The sequence below is a fragment of the Cyprinus carpio genome, chromosome A23 (assembly GCF_018340385.1).
Source record: "Cyprinus carpio isolate SPL01 chromosome A23, ASM1834038v1, whole genome shotgun sequence".
NCBI lineage: Eukaryota > Metazoa > Chordata > Actinopteri > Cypriniformes > Cyprinidae > Cyprinus > Cyprinus carpio.
Window position 1 is genome coordinate 15,339,725 of NC_056594.1, and position 15,581 is coordinate 15,355,305.

Sequence of the window (15,581 nt, forward strand, 5' to 3'; positions counted from 1 at the left end):
ACTCTTTTCTTTGACCTTGTGTATATTGAAAACACGAAAGAAAAAAAGAAGCATTTCTGCAAAGGTTTATTTTGCAAGGACAAGGACAGTGTTTTACAGCTGGTGGCCTAGCAGAGCCACAGCCGTTCAGTCAAGTCTGTCGCGGACACTGTCTACCGCTAGAGGGCAGCATAGCTCTACGAGAAACCTGTAATGGTAAAATATCCTGAACTCCAGCTCATAGGGATGTGAACCGTCCCTTCCTGTTTAACTGGCGATCAGAGAGAAACATTGACGCCGTAATAGAGACGCGCACGCTCCCATTATGTCTGGAACCGCTCGCTCCGTTGAAGACCAGGATTTTTGTTTGCCTACGTGAAAGCGGCAACCAGCAATGTCGCCTTATAGCGCATAAATGGCACTTGACGAGTTATAGTCTACAAATATATTTTGTATCGCGCTGCTGCAACCCTTGCTCCTTCTTCTGTCAATGATTGTCCTACCCATATAAGCCTACTCATGGCGGAGACCAAAATTATATACCATATCGACGAAGAAGAAACCCCTTATTTAGTGAAACTGACGGTTTCTCCGGAAAAAGTAACGTTGGCGGATTTTAAAAATGTCCTCAACAACCGTCCGGTCAACAGTTATAAATTCTTTTTCAAATCTATGGATCAGGATTTCGGGTAAGCGGAGAAATATGATTTTGCTCTTATTGTAGTGTGGTTTAGTATTCAACAAACACGATCACACCCATGATCGACTCAGCATTTTGGCAGTCACGTGCCTTATAGACGCTGTCAAACCTGGAAAGCGTTTAGAACGTTTAGTTGTTCGTTGTGACGTTGCTACATTGTTACATTCTTGCTGCTGGCACCTGCTTTGAACCCGTGTTCTAAAGTGCGCGTTCTTGCGCGGGTGCGGGTGCTTGTGCTCAGAGCAACCCACTGTGGCAAGCCGCTTTAACATTTACGTTTAGCTTCAAAGTGAAGACGGAAGTATCGAAATATTCTACTTACTAGTAAACATGTATAAGTAAGTGATATAAATTATATTTTTTTATCTTTTTGAATTCAGATTCACAATATAGCCTAATTAATTTGCTTTGTTTATAGAACTTGTCCTAATAATGGATTCCCAACTCACAGGTGTTTCCTAAGGTGCACTTGAGGGCAGCATTATTCCTTACTACCTAGTCTTTTCATTAAGTTACATTTTGTATATACTAAGTAATCCAGTATCCAAGTTTCATTTTCATTAGTAATTGGATATTTATTGGACGAATGCTTGTTCCAGTTGTTACTATTTAAATTTATTACATCAGTCTAGTGATTTTTCAGTACATACTGCTACTTATTCCTTTACTTACATTTTTCCCCAACAGTGACTTGTTGCTTAATTATTGAAACTGGCAACAAATTGCAGCTTTTTTATTTTTTCCCCATAACGGTTCTAACAGTTACTGGTTTGTTTTACTGTCTGAACCACAGGTGACCATAGAAGTCAGTAACAAAAAAAATGTTTTTTCTTTGTTTTATATACAAGTAACGATAGAAGTAACTTCAGTATTAAGATATTCACTATTAAAGGGATACTCCAACCCAAAATGAAAATTTTGTCATTAATCACTTACCCCCATGTCGTTCCATGACTGCCATGTAAATAACAATGTCAAGGTCCATAAAAGGTATGAAAGTCATCGTCAAAATACTCCATCTGCCAATGGAGTATTGCAATCTGGGTTATATGAAGCGACGGGAACATTTTTTGTAAGCGAAGAAAACAAAAATAATGACTATTCAATAATTCCTTTTTCAATGGTCTCCTCTGTGTCTCCCCATATCACCGTATGCTGTGTATGCGCTTCTGTGTCATACACGCCACAAGGATGCGCTGTTTCTGCGTGTATTTAGCTTTGATTTGAAATAAAACAGCGCATCCTTGTGGCGCGGATGTTACAGAAGGGCATCCGGTGATATGGAGTGACACAGAGGAGACCGTTGACAAAGAAATTATTGAATAAAGTCATTATTTTTGTTTTCTTCGCTTTAAAAAAGTGTTCCTGTCGCTTCATATAACCCAGATTGCACGTATGAAGGCAGATGAGTATTCTGACGACGACTTCCATACCTTTTATGGACCTTGACACTGTTATTTACTTGGCAGACTATGGGACAGTCACAGGCCTCCAGGTTTTCATCCAAAATATCTTAAATTGTGTTCCAAAGATGAACTAAGCTTTTATGGGTTTGGAATGACATGGGGGTAACTGATTAATGACAAAATTTTCATTTTGGGGTGGAGTTTCCCTTTAAGTGACAAGTAGCAAAAATAATGCCTACTAATATCTGAAGCGGTTCTAGTTATAAGTGAAATTGAAAAAGATACTAGTCACTGTCTGATTACTTAAACATAATTACTAGTAACATAATGAATACTAGTTTGTTTTAATTAATACGTTAAATGGCTTGCCACAGCACCACACATGCACTGCAACAGAGCTAATTTTGTCAACTCCAGTGGCATGCTTCAGTTATCCACATGGTTCAAATATATCATGGTTATTTCCTAATACAGTGTCTTCTGTTGTAACTCCTTTTGACAGTGCTCTGGTTTCCCTGGATTTGAAGCTTTTGAAGTTTAGGCCTGGCATTCAGAGGCATCATACTAGAAAATCTGAACATGACATGACAAAGTCAGCCTGATTTTGAAAGGAGACAGCACCTTTCATAACTCTAAAACAAACACACTCTCAATTTAGTTAAAATTAAGTTAAAATTTATTAGAAGTACTTCCATGTTAGACAGATGGGTCAGATACACTGACCATCGTTGACCAGATAAAAGGAAGACATCAAACATAATCTTCATATCCAATTAACATCTCACAGGTCCTAATTTGTTCAGACAGCAAACTCATTTGTGTAGCAGAATTTCAGTCATTTTCTGTCACTTCAAAATGACCAATAGACTGAGGTTAGTTGAGGGGAAGTGAGAGACTGCGTACCATCAGCTGTCAAGCAGAACTGTCACTTTCTAATTTGTCAGAGTCACCCAACATGAATGGATCAGTTGTCTAATATTTCCAAATGGCAAACAGGCTGTCAGATAAAACGAGCAGCTGTCCTTTCAGCTTTCTATTTTTCTGTGATTGTTAAACATTGTCATTTTGAAATTGAGTCAAATTTGTATTCGTAGTCATTCACAATAGGTCATCTAGTGTTTTAAGTAGCAATATTCTAACCATATTGAAGCTGTAGCAAAATAAGAAGTTTATTCTACAGGAAACTATGTTCTTAAACAGAAACAGTGCCTGTTATATTACTTGCTGTTAAATGTAATTATAATAGCAATAAAAATAGCAGATCATAATTACAAGCTATTCATTTCTCAGTTGTTACATAGCAAATACTATATAATCAATATTGGGTGGCATTGGAGTTTTTTTTTTTTTTTTTAATTATGGTTGCTGCTATCTATAATAGTACATATATGCTGACTTCTAACTGGTATTGTCAATTTTGGATGAGTTTCTTTTAAAGTATTTTTTTCTCAAAAGTCTATTGAACTGACTAAAGGCCTCTTCAGACCAAGAATGATAACTATAGCTATAACAATAACTATATTAGCGTCCACACTTTCACACAATACCGTTCTATTCGGCTATAATATCTGTTTATGTAATGTCATTGGTGGATAAATAGATAAATTTGATCTTGGCTTCCCGTGTTAACTTCTAAAGAGTCTCTGGATTATTCCTGTTCAGAGATGACTGTCTCATTTGATCTGAAAATACACACAAACATGCCCTGATGTTTAGTGACATGTCCAGGATGGAAATGCTCCTCTGCAGTACCAAATGTGGTTATTTCTCACAATTTCAATTTGAAGACCTCTTTAATCCCACATAGCTAAGGCTATTAGCCTGCCATTCACCAGACCCTTTTAAACTCACATATGCACCACAACACATGTTGGTGTTCTAGCATGACCTTCTAAAAAAAACTCTCTTTTCCTGTTAACATAGGAGAGTTTACTAACAGCGTTGCTTTCCTGTTACACCTAGCACTGAATGCACAGTTGGCCCTGGTGACCGTGAAGTAGATTGCTTGAACAAACAACGCTTGACCTTCAGTTCCAGACTGCTGTGGTTTACTAGGTTCTCCTTGGCTACTTTGTTGTGCTAAAATGTGAAGTAGTAGCTTGGGCCTATATATAGGATCCTTTGAGTTTGGGCTGTGCGATTAATTGAATTTTAGTTTCAATTTCGGTTTTGGCTTTCAGTGATTATGAAAAAGCAAAAATCAAGACTTTTTTTTTATTACATTAGTTAGCCTAGTATTAGTTTCTGCTGTGGCATCGAAATTGGTATCAAGAATTACGAAATTCCATTGGTATCTAAAATTGTGTTATTATAGCAATCATTTGTCCAGCAAAATATACTCTATATTGTTATTGTGAAAAAAACATACTCATAAGATTTTGGTCTTATGACCACTGCTAATCATAAAAATGATGATTTTTGCCATAACCAAGCAGTCCTACTTTGAGGCTCAGTATGCTTGACGACAAAACTATGAGTCACAACTTGGATCTGGACACATTTCCGAACCTTAAACGCGTCTCAGGGGGAGTTGAGTTATTTTGTGTGCAGCTAAATGCGGTTATTATTTTTAGACAGCATTGCATTGTTCATGCTTCAACCATTCATAAAGCAGGAAGAAATCCAACCAGCACAAGTCTTGTGAGATCTCAAATGCACAAAAATGGGCCTCTGTAATGTGGGTTAGTTAGTGTTTACATTTACAGATCAGCGATGAGATGAACCTATGAACTCTGGGAAGGCATAGAGACACACCCCTTATTATCACATCATAACTAGCCCAACAGTGTCCAATATAAACATCGCTAATCCCACTATTACTGCCATAGATCCCCACTGTGTTCGTCCTCTGTAATAATAAACAACATTCTGCTGCTTCTGATAATATCTTCTGATATTATCCTCCACAGTCTGTTAATACCCCTGTAAACCGGTTTTGAGGATGATAGCAGCGGCAGACACCCAAACACCATCTCTCTGAGGGCTGATGCATGCCAGTTACCTCCATTTCACTGCTGCTGCTGCGTGTGATTGTTGGAAAACATAATCTTAAATAAATCTGATTTGTTTAACAAGATATCAGTGGAGCGTATGAATGAAGACTGTGCGTAATGATCCAGATGGATTTCATTGGCTTTTAAGCTGCCTTTGTTCAGTACACATTGCTTATAGAGCGCTTGTGTTTTAACTAATGGTTACGCTGTAATGGATTCCTCCATGTCAGGCCAAGTTAATGTATTTTTTTGTGATTCATTTTTAAAGTGCTGCTGTCGCGTGTTGTGTGAAGGGATTTGGTTAGCTTTTGACTGGAAGTGATATGGAAGTGGCACTCTGTTCTTAACAGCTTGTAGGTGAAATAATCTCATGGTCTCATTCTGATGATCAGGCATTAATCGGACAGAGCTTGCCCTCGTCTCGGCCCTCATTATTTGTTATAGGATCATGCTAAGCTGTGCCGCAGCTCACAGATGGAATGCTCCCACATCACAGGAAATCCCTGAAGTAGATAAATGATATCATTACCATGTGCTTGCTAGTCAGAAAAGCCCTATAGGTTTTTGAATAAAGGCATGTGCATGGTTATATATTGATTTTCATCTGTTAGATCTCACTGGGAATGTCATCAGGTGCTTGCATCACTATTTACTCTTTTCACCAACCTTAATTATTAAACTCAGGCCGTTTGGGCTATTAATATGAATTGTACCATAAATTGTGTGACTGGTTGAGGAGAGTTGTGCTTTTTATTTTCTAAGTGATCTAATGTAAGATTTTTGCCTGGCAGATAATAAAACTAGTGTTATTTTAGGATTATTCACGTACTATAGTATTTATTGCTATTTTTATACCTTCATTTTGTATTTTAACTTTAGTTTCTTTTAGTAATTTTCTTAAATCATTAATTTGTCATTTTGATTAGTTTTTGCCTTTTTTTAATTTAATTGTTTATATTTATTTCAGTTTTAGTTTAAGCAATTTTAGTACTTAAAAATTGTACATCAAATGTATTTCAGTTGCCAAGGTGACATTTCTATTTTTTAATAAAATATTTATTCAGATTATTTTTAAAATATATTAAAATAGATCTTTAAATAAATATATATCTATGTATATGTGTATATATATATATATATATATATATATATATATATGTATATATATATATATATATATATATATATATATATATATATATATATATATATATATATATATATATATATTTCAGCTTTAATTCATTTGATGAAAATATTTCTAATAGTTTTAGCTGTAGTTAACAGTAACAGCACTGGATTAAACTGATTCCTTAGATTTAGAAAAGAGAAACCAGAATATCATAGACATTCGCTGGAGGGCTAACACGCTAGCAACTGCATAGTAACATGCAAAAGACCACACAGAACACCTTAGTAACCCATAGCAACAATCTGGCAACCGTCCATAGCATGCTAGCATCATGATGGTCAGTTTTGCACAGGCTAGAACCATTCAGATTTAAAATGTTGTATTGTCTTAACCTGTATGACTGACTTTCTTCTGCAGAACACAAAAGAAGATATTCAGAAGAATGTTTCAAGTTAACTGTCCATACAGTTTTAGTCAAATGCGTCCAAAAAAGCATTGGAACCCATTGACATACATTGCATGGACAGAAAACAATACAGTATTTTCCAAAATATCTTCTTTTGTATTACACAGAAGCTGGAATGACATGAGAATGAGTAAATGACGACAAAAGTTTCATCGGGTCTGGTGAACTATCCCTTCAGGAAAGAGTGTTAGCTAGTTTCAAGAAATTTTAAGTTTGAAGCTGATATTATTACCCAGAAGAACAGATTTAAACTCCAGTGTGTAACCAAATGCATTACTTTCCTCAAGTTTGGACAAACATACTTCCTTATGACCACCCCCACACACCTCTGTGTATGTTGCTGTATATTGTAAAGACCTCTTGAAAGGACACAAACACTTCCTAATCCTAACCATGACTAGAGTTACACCCAGTTTCCTGTGCTGGGCTCAGGACGCTTGCACAGGCTGCAGAAACTCTCCTTGTTTTGTAACTCTTTCCACAAGACCATGTTATCATCATCCTTCTGTCCCACTTAACTCACCTCCTCAGTCTCACAGCCGTGTGGGTGATGTAACCTGGAAGTTCTGGAGGAGCAGAGAGGAAGACATTATAATTACGACAGGCTGCTGGAATTTCTCAAATCATTATGCTCTGTCAGCACATTTTACCACTGACTGCACAATATTGATTTTTATGTTGTGGTCAATATATGATTACTAATGTTACATCTGTTCTTCATTTATTCATGTAGCAGATGCTTTGATCCAGCTGTTTATCTTAAAGAGACAGTAACATAAGATGTTAACCAAGGTACAAAAAGTTAGAAATGTACAAGCTAGTACATGATATAACGCAGAGAGGAGGATGCTGCATAGAGCTGTTCAGTCATGACATCAGTCTCTAGGCCAACCCGGAGGGCTAATTCGTCATTTGTTCCCTGAACTTCTAATGGGTTTTTAGAGTGGTTGTGTTAAATTTTTGATTAAAATAAAATCTGTGGTTAACATTACTTAAAGACACTCTTAATGTCATAATCTACAACATGCATTCATACCATAAATTTGTTTGGTATTTGAAGAATATAAGAAATGTTTGCGTTCATGTTGATCCGTAACTTTTGATTGCAGGTGCTAAGCTTTTGGGTTCTTTCTTGGGTTGGGAACAGAGGAAAATACCAGAACCAAGTGTTTTTTCGTTTCATATACAGCACGACTAGTGTGGTCTGATTCCCGAACAAATGACTCTTTTTAATGTATCAATTATGTGTAGTGCAGTTCTTGAACTAATGTCTCTTAAGGAACACGTTCTTTTTAGTGAATCAAACAAATACAGAGAAACCAGTGTAGTCTGACTCTTGAACAAATGAATCTAATAAACTGGTTCTTCTTGGCAAACAAACAAATGCAGCATGGCCATTGTAGTCGATTCTTGAACAGATTACTTGTATGATCTGCTTCTTTTTATAGTGAATCAATAGCATTCAGTGTGACCAGTGTAGATAGGGTTCCCAAACAAATGACTAATAACTGGTTATTTTTAGTAATTCAAAAAAATTACAATGCACCCAATGTATTCTGAATCCTGAACGAACAAATCTTCTGAATTCTAGTGAATCAAAAGCACACTGTAACCAGTGTAGTTCAATTTGCGAGTTAGTTCTTATTTATGAATCAAAGACAATTATGAACCATAGAAAAGTTGATGAACACACAATTTAAGGCTCACTTACTGAACAGCAAGTGACACAAGTTGGCTTGTGAGAAATCACTGTAACTTTATTGGTTGTTCATATGCGAATATGTTTTAATATAGGTATATTTTATTAGGTCAATTACTAGATTGCAATTAGTGGTGATTTTGCCAGTCTCGTGTGGTTTGTATATGTGTGTCTGGACTGTGGACACTCTAGGCCTGTGTAAAGTTACAGGAGACCAACAGGTGTGTGACTGCTGAACCTCGACTGGGAGGGTTAAAGGGTAACTGTGTGGTATTTACGTAGGGAATTTACAGCCTGGGATGGACACTCTGCTAACACACTCACTTACTCTATTAATAACCTCCTGTGCCCTGACACCCCTGCTGCACCTTTCACACATATAAATGTGCCCTCACTTGAATGTGTATATATATGTACAGACCCTCAACACTCAAAAACGCTCACACACTTAGAGAAACATTAGATCTACATTTATACTAAGCCACTGTATCAGTCCGGCAAGAGCAGTTTTAGTAGGTAGTCTGGAACGTGTGTGAGGTACTAATGAGGCCTGTTGTAAAACTGAGTAGATTTCAACAGAGTAGTCGGTCAACAGGGGTGTTCAGCATTCTCATCATGAGCAGCCAGCAGTTGTGAACTAAGTGGAAAATTCCGCTGTTTGAGCGTGACATGCTTTCAGTATGCCTCAGCTTTTGCAAATAGATGGAAACACTGGTGTGCAATCCTGGGTGCTGGTCTCACAGAGTCCCTAACAGTTTGTGTTCTTTCCCGCAGAGTTGTCAAAGAAGAAATCTCTAAAGATAATGCCAAGCTGCCCTGCTTCAACGGCAGAGTTGTGTCCTGGGTAAGTGAGACAGATGGTGCCCTCCTCTCTGTATTGGACAGATTGTGACATTACAGAATATCAGTGTATCAACGCTGCTGGAAAAAAACAGCTTAAAACAGTTATTTTTTTATAGGTCTCTCAGGCCAGTCTGTTGGCTAGTTTTAGGGGAACAAACACAGAAAACAAATTCCTGAATGAATGATTCTTATGAACTGGTTCTTTTTAGTGAATCAAACAAATACAACGAAACCAGTGTAGTCTGATTCCTGAACGTGATTCTTGTGAACTAGTTCTTTTAAGTGAATAAATCAATAAAGCACAACTAGTACAGTCCGATTATAAACTGGTTCATTTTAGTGAATCAAACAAATACAGTATGACCAGTGCAGTCTGATTCTTGAACAATTGACTCTATTGAACTATTTCTTTTTAGTAAATAAACCAATAAGGTGCAGCCAGTGTATTCCGATTCCTCTCTCATGATTTCTTTTTAGTCAATAAACCAATGCAGCACAACCTGTGTAGTCTGATTTCTGAACAAATTACTCTTATGAGCTGGTTCTTTTTAGTGAATAAACCAATACAGCATTACTAGTGTTTTCGATTCTTGAATCAATGACTCTAATAAACTGTTTCTTTATAGTGAATAAACCAATACAGTGCGACCAGTGTAGTCTGATTCCTGAAGGAATGACTCTTAAGAACCAGCAGAATAATAATGAATCTGATAATTGCCTCTAAAATACACATCTACACTCCTACAAGCAGGTGTTATACCCATAGTGTTGTGTAGAGTTGATGTGAGGTGCAAAATACAGGTTAGTGGACTCCAGCGAGCATCCAGCTGCACAGAGCTGCACAGACATGCTGTGATACATGACATTGAACTGTGCTCCACTAAAATATGTGCTTCACTGCCTGCTGTCCAAACATGGAGACCTTCAGTATACCATAACATGATCACTACTTTAACATTTAACAGTGCATTGGATTTCTGCCGTACTTCGAGGTTTTATTATTGGTTTTTGCAGAGAATATGAACAATAGTGTTTATAGGGTTATAGTCTCAGGTATCAAACATCTACCACCCATTATTTGGATCATGAAAGCACTTCACCACATCATAAGCCACCTTTTTTTGTTTCTGATAGAATAAGGTGGAGTCGTTGGACCACTCATATAAATATTTGCTATTCTGTTGCTTGAAATTTAACTGGACCAACCTCAATTGTCTTGTGTGTGATTTGAGCAAAGTATGCATCAGTACTGCTACCATCGTGGTCATATTTTATTGCTGATTTGAAATATGTTGAAATAGCCGCCCAGGGCCTTTATCGAGAAGCCTGCCAAGTGAACTGACTTGCCTTAAAGGGTCCATGTTTCACTCTCCTGTCTGCTCAAACAAATGCACTCTCTTCTCTTCCTTCTGCTGGTCTACTTATTTATGCAGGGCTAGTAGTTAATCTAGAGAGTTTCTTCCTGAAGCCTTTGTGGGTAATTATGTGTGTGTGTGTGTGTTTGGCTGTAGTTGGTGTTGGCTGAAGGCACACACTCGGATGGTGGATCTCAGTGCACAGAGAGCCACAAAGAGCTGCCGCCACCCTTGGAGCGAACTGGAGGGATTGGAGATTCCAGACCCCCCTCCTTCCAGTGAGTAATGCCGTGCAAATAATTAGTCTGACATTCAATACTCACTTTTTAGGCCCGTAGTACACCATTGAGGTCTTATAAGGTCACATCCTGTTATAACCTGATTTACAACAAATAAAGATCATGAAATGTATAAATTTAGGTCAAAGGGTCAAGTTCTTCCTGTTGGTATTTTATATTTTATACGACCCTTTGAATATGCAAGAGACGCATGTGCACATCTTAATCATTATTCGTTTTCAAACATACACTGCCGTTCAGAAGTGTGGGGTCAGTAAGGATGCATTAAATTGATCAAAAGAGACAAAAAAGATATTGTACATTTTTTTTTTTGTTTAAAATAAATACTGTTCTTTCATCAAAGAGTCACTGAAGACTGGAGTAATGGCTGCTGAAAATTCAGCTTTGCCATCACAGGAATATATTACATTTTAAGCCATATTAAAATATAAAATGATAATAATATTTCACAATATTACTTTTTAACTGTTTTGTGTTTAGTGAAATAAACTGGAATACACTCATAGAATGCACACACACACACACACACACACACACACACACACAAAAACACGCACACTTCTGACAAGCATTACAAAACCGCTGATTTGATTTAATTTGTTCTGAGTTCCTGACCACAGTCACAGCAGTAGCAGATGTCTGTTATCCAGCTGGAGGGAAAATATCATTCTTGTCCTTCTGGGAGCCACGTGTGAATCACAGTCCAATTCCAGCGCCTGTCTCTTGAGCTCCATTCTAATAGGACACATGTTTGCCTCACAAAGTTCAATGTGTTTGTTTGATTTACCAGCATTCATGCGGTCAGGTCTTCAACCAGTCATGTAGCAATGCCTCCTTCCACTCATACACAGCTGCCCACAATATTAATTCATGTTCTTGGGCAAATACCAATTACAGATTTCATAACATTAAAGTATTTTAGTGATAGTCTTATCGGATTCATGAATGAATCTTTCTTGGACGTATTCGTTTAAATGATTTTATTAAATTGACTCACTGTTTCTGTGTTGTGTGTGTGTGTGCAAGGTTCAAGTGATCATGTTTTTTTCTTTCTTCAATAATTGTTATGCACATAATTATATACATATCTCTTGAACCATTTGCTTCAATAAACAACAAAAACAGGTTTGCTAAAACCAATCAGACTAATTTCTTCTCTCCGTTTGCTTGAGGTTCTAAAAACACTTTAATGTTGCTTGAGCTGTAAAAAAGGCTTTGAGAGTTATGCACTGTTGCATATCTGGTTATGTTGTGCTTCTGCCGCAAACACACAGATTAAATATTCTCTTTGTTCCTATTGAAGATGTTGAAAGCTAAATTTAGATCAACGAGCTTCAGGGCAGCAGCCTTTCTTTGTGCATCTCTGTTGCACCTGTTCACTTTGTATAAGTCCTGTGATTTCTTTATCTAATGTTTGACTTTCTGACTTTTTTGGTGGTGTTCTGAATTGTAGCCTTCTCACCCCACCAGAGAATTCTCACCAGTTGTTTTCTATAGTGTCTAGTGCCATCTAGTGCCAGAACATGTCAAGGTGAACCGCAGACCACTTCCTTTCTCCCATCAGTCCTCTCCCTCATGGTCTCTGCAACAGACTACCGGCCAATTTTACTTGAAATTAAAATGAATGTTTCTCCCACAAGAAATCTCCCTCATTTCCATTATAAAAGTGTCACTGTAAGCATTAGCAAGTAACCAAATGTTATCCTCTGCCTGCTCCCTTTGTGCTGTGCATTATTTATTGGTCCTGCTGAATACATTTGGTAGGGTGAGGAGAGTATGTTTTCGGCTGTCCCTTGAGCAGCTAATCCGGATTAGTGGACACTAAAAGCACCCGTCTACGTTGCTCTGCAGGGTGACACAGCTGCCTCGGTCTCCCCAGGACTAAACTGTCCCCCTGTAAATACAACATATACTTACTCAAAGAGTATAAGATATGTACAATAAATGGTATTTAATACCATTGTGTGATAAGATATATTTTACACTGATTTCACAATTTTGTTCATTTTGGGAAGTTATTTGTAAGCCATTGTAAATCAGGCCAAATTATATTTTAATTGCTTAAATTTTTTTTTTTTTTTTAACTTTGCATTTGAAGTCAACAGCAAATCAAATAGTGATCTCTCTCTTGTTTTTAAATTCCACAAGATTTTGTATTTTGCTGTCCTAATTATGCATGATTATATTAAGGCATCTTTGCGCAGCTAAGTTAAGACTGCTTAGTGCCTGCTCAAAATTCAGTGTAAAGATGCAATGCCAGACTAAATTATGCCTGTTCTGTTCAATTAAGCCCTTAGTATCAAATTATACAGTTTTAATTGCTGTATAAATTGCCATGTCTACGCAGCATTAAACAGTCTGTGTAAAGACACCTAAATGAAGCACTTCTGTGCTACCTTTGCCATTAGAAGATTGTTATTATTTGCATTTAGCTTTGTTTCTCCCTCCAATTTGCTCTCAGCACAGACCTGTGACCCAATTTAAATATATGTCTTAACCGTTGAGACCCACTGAATTAATGCATACATTTTGGTGTTTTGATTGATGTACTTTTGGTGAATTATCACCGTACTGATGAAGTAACAGACTCTATCCAGCAGAGAGAGACATAAGCACAATGCTTTGTGTTTGAGCTAGTTGTGCTTGAGGAGTGGGACTTTCCTTTTTGGAGAATGGATGCAAATAAACTTTAGTTGGATACAATTTTCTGAAATTGTTTAAAATCATTCAAGGATTATTTATTTGTTTGGTTTAATATAATTTCTCCCAAGTATAATCATTAAATTACAAGGGTGTTTTTCTACTTTCTTGTCCTTGAGCAGATTTAAATAGATGTTAGCAGCGCTCAATGGATATTCACAAGCTTTTCAAACAACAATTGTATGTTTTCTTTGGGCTGATAACTTATAGAAACAGATTTGAAATACAGAGAAAAATGGCAAAAATTAAACGTAAGGATTTTCTTAAGATGTGAATGCATGTTTATTAAGTACTGCTTTTAACTGAAACTATAGCTTAAATAGGTAAATCTATGCCTAGGCAAATTTACTTTAGGAAAGACCCTTGAAGGGATACGAAAGCAAAAACACTGACAAAAATTCATAGTCACTCAGAAGGAGACAGTTTGTAAGCACTATTTGCATTGTTATAGTGGTTAGTTTATTAAAAGAATTATGCAAAACAGTTAACGGTAACAATATGCCCATAAAATCTCTACTAAATGTGTATTAACATTAATTAAATCAAATTACATTTACTGCTTCTGTTCTGTAGGTAGAAATAGTGTGGCAGTCATTTATATTTATATGTATTTATGCTTTTAGCAGATGCTTTTATCCAAAGTGACTTACATTGCATTCAAGACTGAATTTATGCATTCCTTGGATATTGAACCCATGATCCTGGATGTACGTTTTTATGCTAAAATACATACAGAAATGTCACTTCCTCATTATCACAGTCATTATGCTGTTTATTTATTTTTCCAGAGGAACCATGCAAAAATTACAGCTTTTTTTTCTCATGTGTTATCATGTGTGTGCATCTTTGCATGTGTTCTCACCAACCTCATGTTTCTTTTCTGCACTGAGCAAAAGCACTTTACCCACTCTGCTAGAATAACTAACCTTTAGCATATCCGCATACAATTATTCATTCCCACATTACATTGCAGCCTCATTTACCCCCAACCTACTCCTCTGGGGGTCCGACCACAGGCTTGCAGGGTTTAAAACTCCTGGTCCTAAATGCTTTATCATATTCTACGTTCTCAGCTTTGAATAAATAGTGACAGCTGCTGAAAATGAATGGCTATAAATCATATACCCCTAAACAATGAAATATCTGTTGGTGATAAAATTGAATGTAGGTAATCATAATTTCAGAAGGTTTCCCAGAACTTTTTTTTTCACTTTTGTGGCCAACTGTATTATGAAGATGGTTTCGAGACCATATAATTAAGACACCTTTCTCTTTTTGTGTGTGTGTGTGTGTGTGTGTGTGTGTGTGTGTGTATATGTGTGTACTAGTGCCAATGCTGTGAGTAGTCGGGATGGATTGGACACAGAGACGGGGACGGAGTCTCTCCAGAGCCAGCGGAGAGAGCGGGAGAGGGAGCGAGCTCACAGGAGGGCACGAGAAAGTAAGTGTGAGTGACTTTGAACAGTACTCAGCCAAACAGAGCCGTTCTCACACTTTACACACATCACATATCATGTGCCAGGGATCCGGAAACATATGATACATATGACATTATTATTTTATTAATTAATATTATTGTCAATGTTAAAAACACTTGTACTGCTTGATGTTCTTGTGGAAACTGTAATAGTTTGAAGTTTTGATGGTTTTGAATATAAAGTTCAGAAAAACAGCATTTGGAAATCTTTTGTAACATTTTATGGCTCATTCCGTGTCAAATTTCAGAAACTTTCACATTTTTGATTTTGCTAATATTTTTTCTAAAGAAAGATAAGATAAGATAGCACTTTTAAAGTTTTTTTTCTCAAAAGTTTGCATGCCTGTAACTCAAGAAATATTAAAGATATCTTAATGCCCTTTTTGGATATTGGGTCTTAACAAACTTTCCTTTTGGCATCTTCATTTTAAAGGCCCAATATGGTTTGGTTTGAATTTCAGTATAGCTTCAGCAGTAATTTGTTAAACTGTACACATCTTCAGTGGTTAAAAACCAAATAGAAAACCACTTT

General features: G+C 36.8%; 1 protein-coding gene across 2 annotated transcripts in view; it reads left to right on the forward strand.

Moving 5' to 3' along the window:
- The first annotated feature begins 212 nt into the window (after positions 1-212).
- The window catches only part of LOC109082698 (segment polarity protein dishevelled homolog DVL-1-like), a 32,977-nt gene continuing 17,608 nt past the window's right edge, over positions 213-15,581 (forward strand). The window contains exons 1-4 of one of the 2 annotated variants that reach the window (XM_042713371.1): positions 213-668; positions 9,150-9,219; positions 10,730-10,851; positions 14,901-15,019. In XM_042713371.1, coding sequence (XP_042569305.1) covers positions 499-668; positions 9,150-9,219; positions 10,730-10,851; positions 14,901-15,019 — 481 coding nt within the window. In that variant the 5' untranslated portion in view covers positions 213-498. The remainder of the gene's footprint in view (positions 669-9,149; positions 9,220-10,729; positions 10,852-14,900; positions 15,020-15,581) is intronic. The other variant, XM_042713372.1, reaches the window with a different exon arrangement.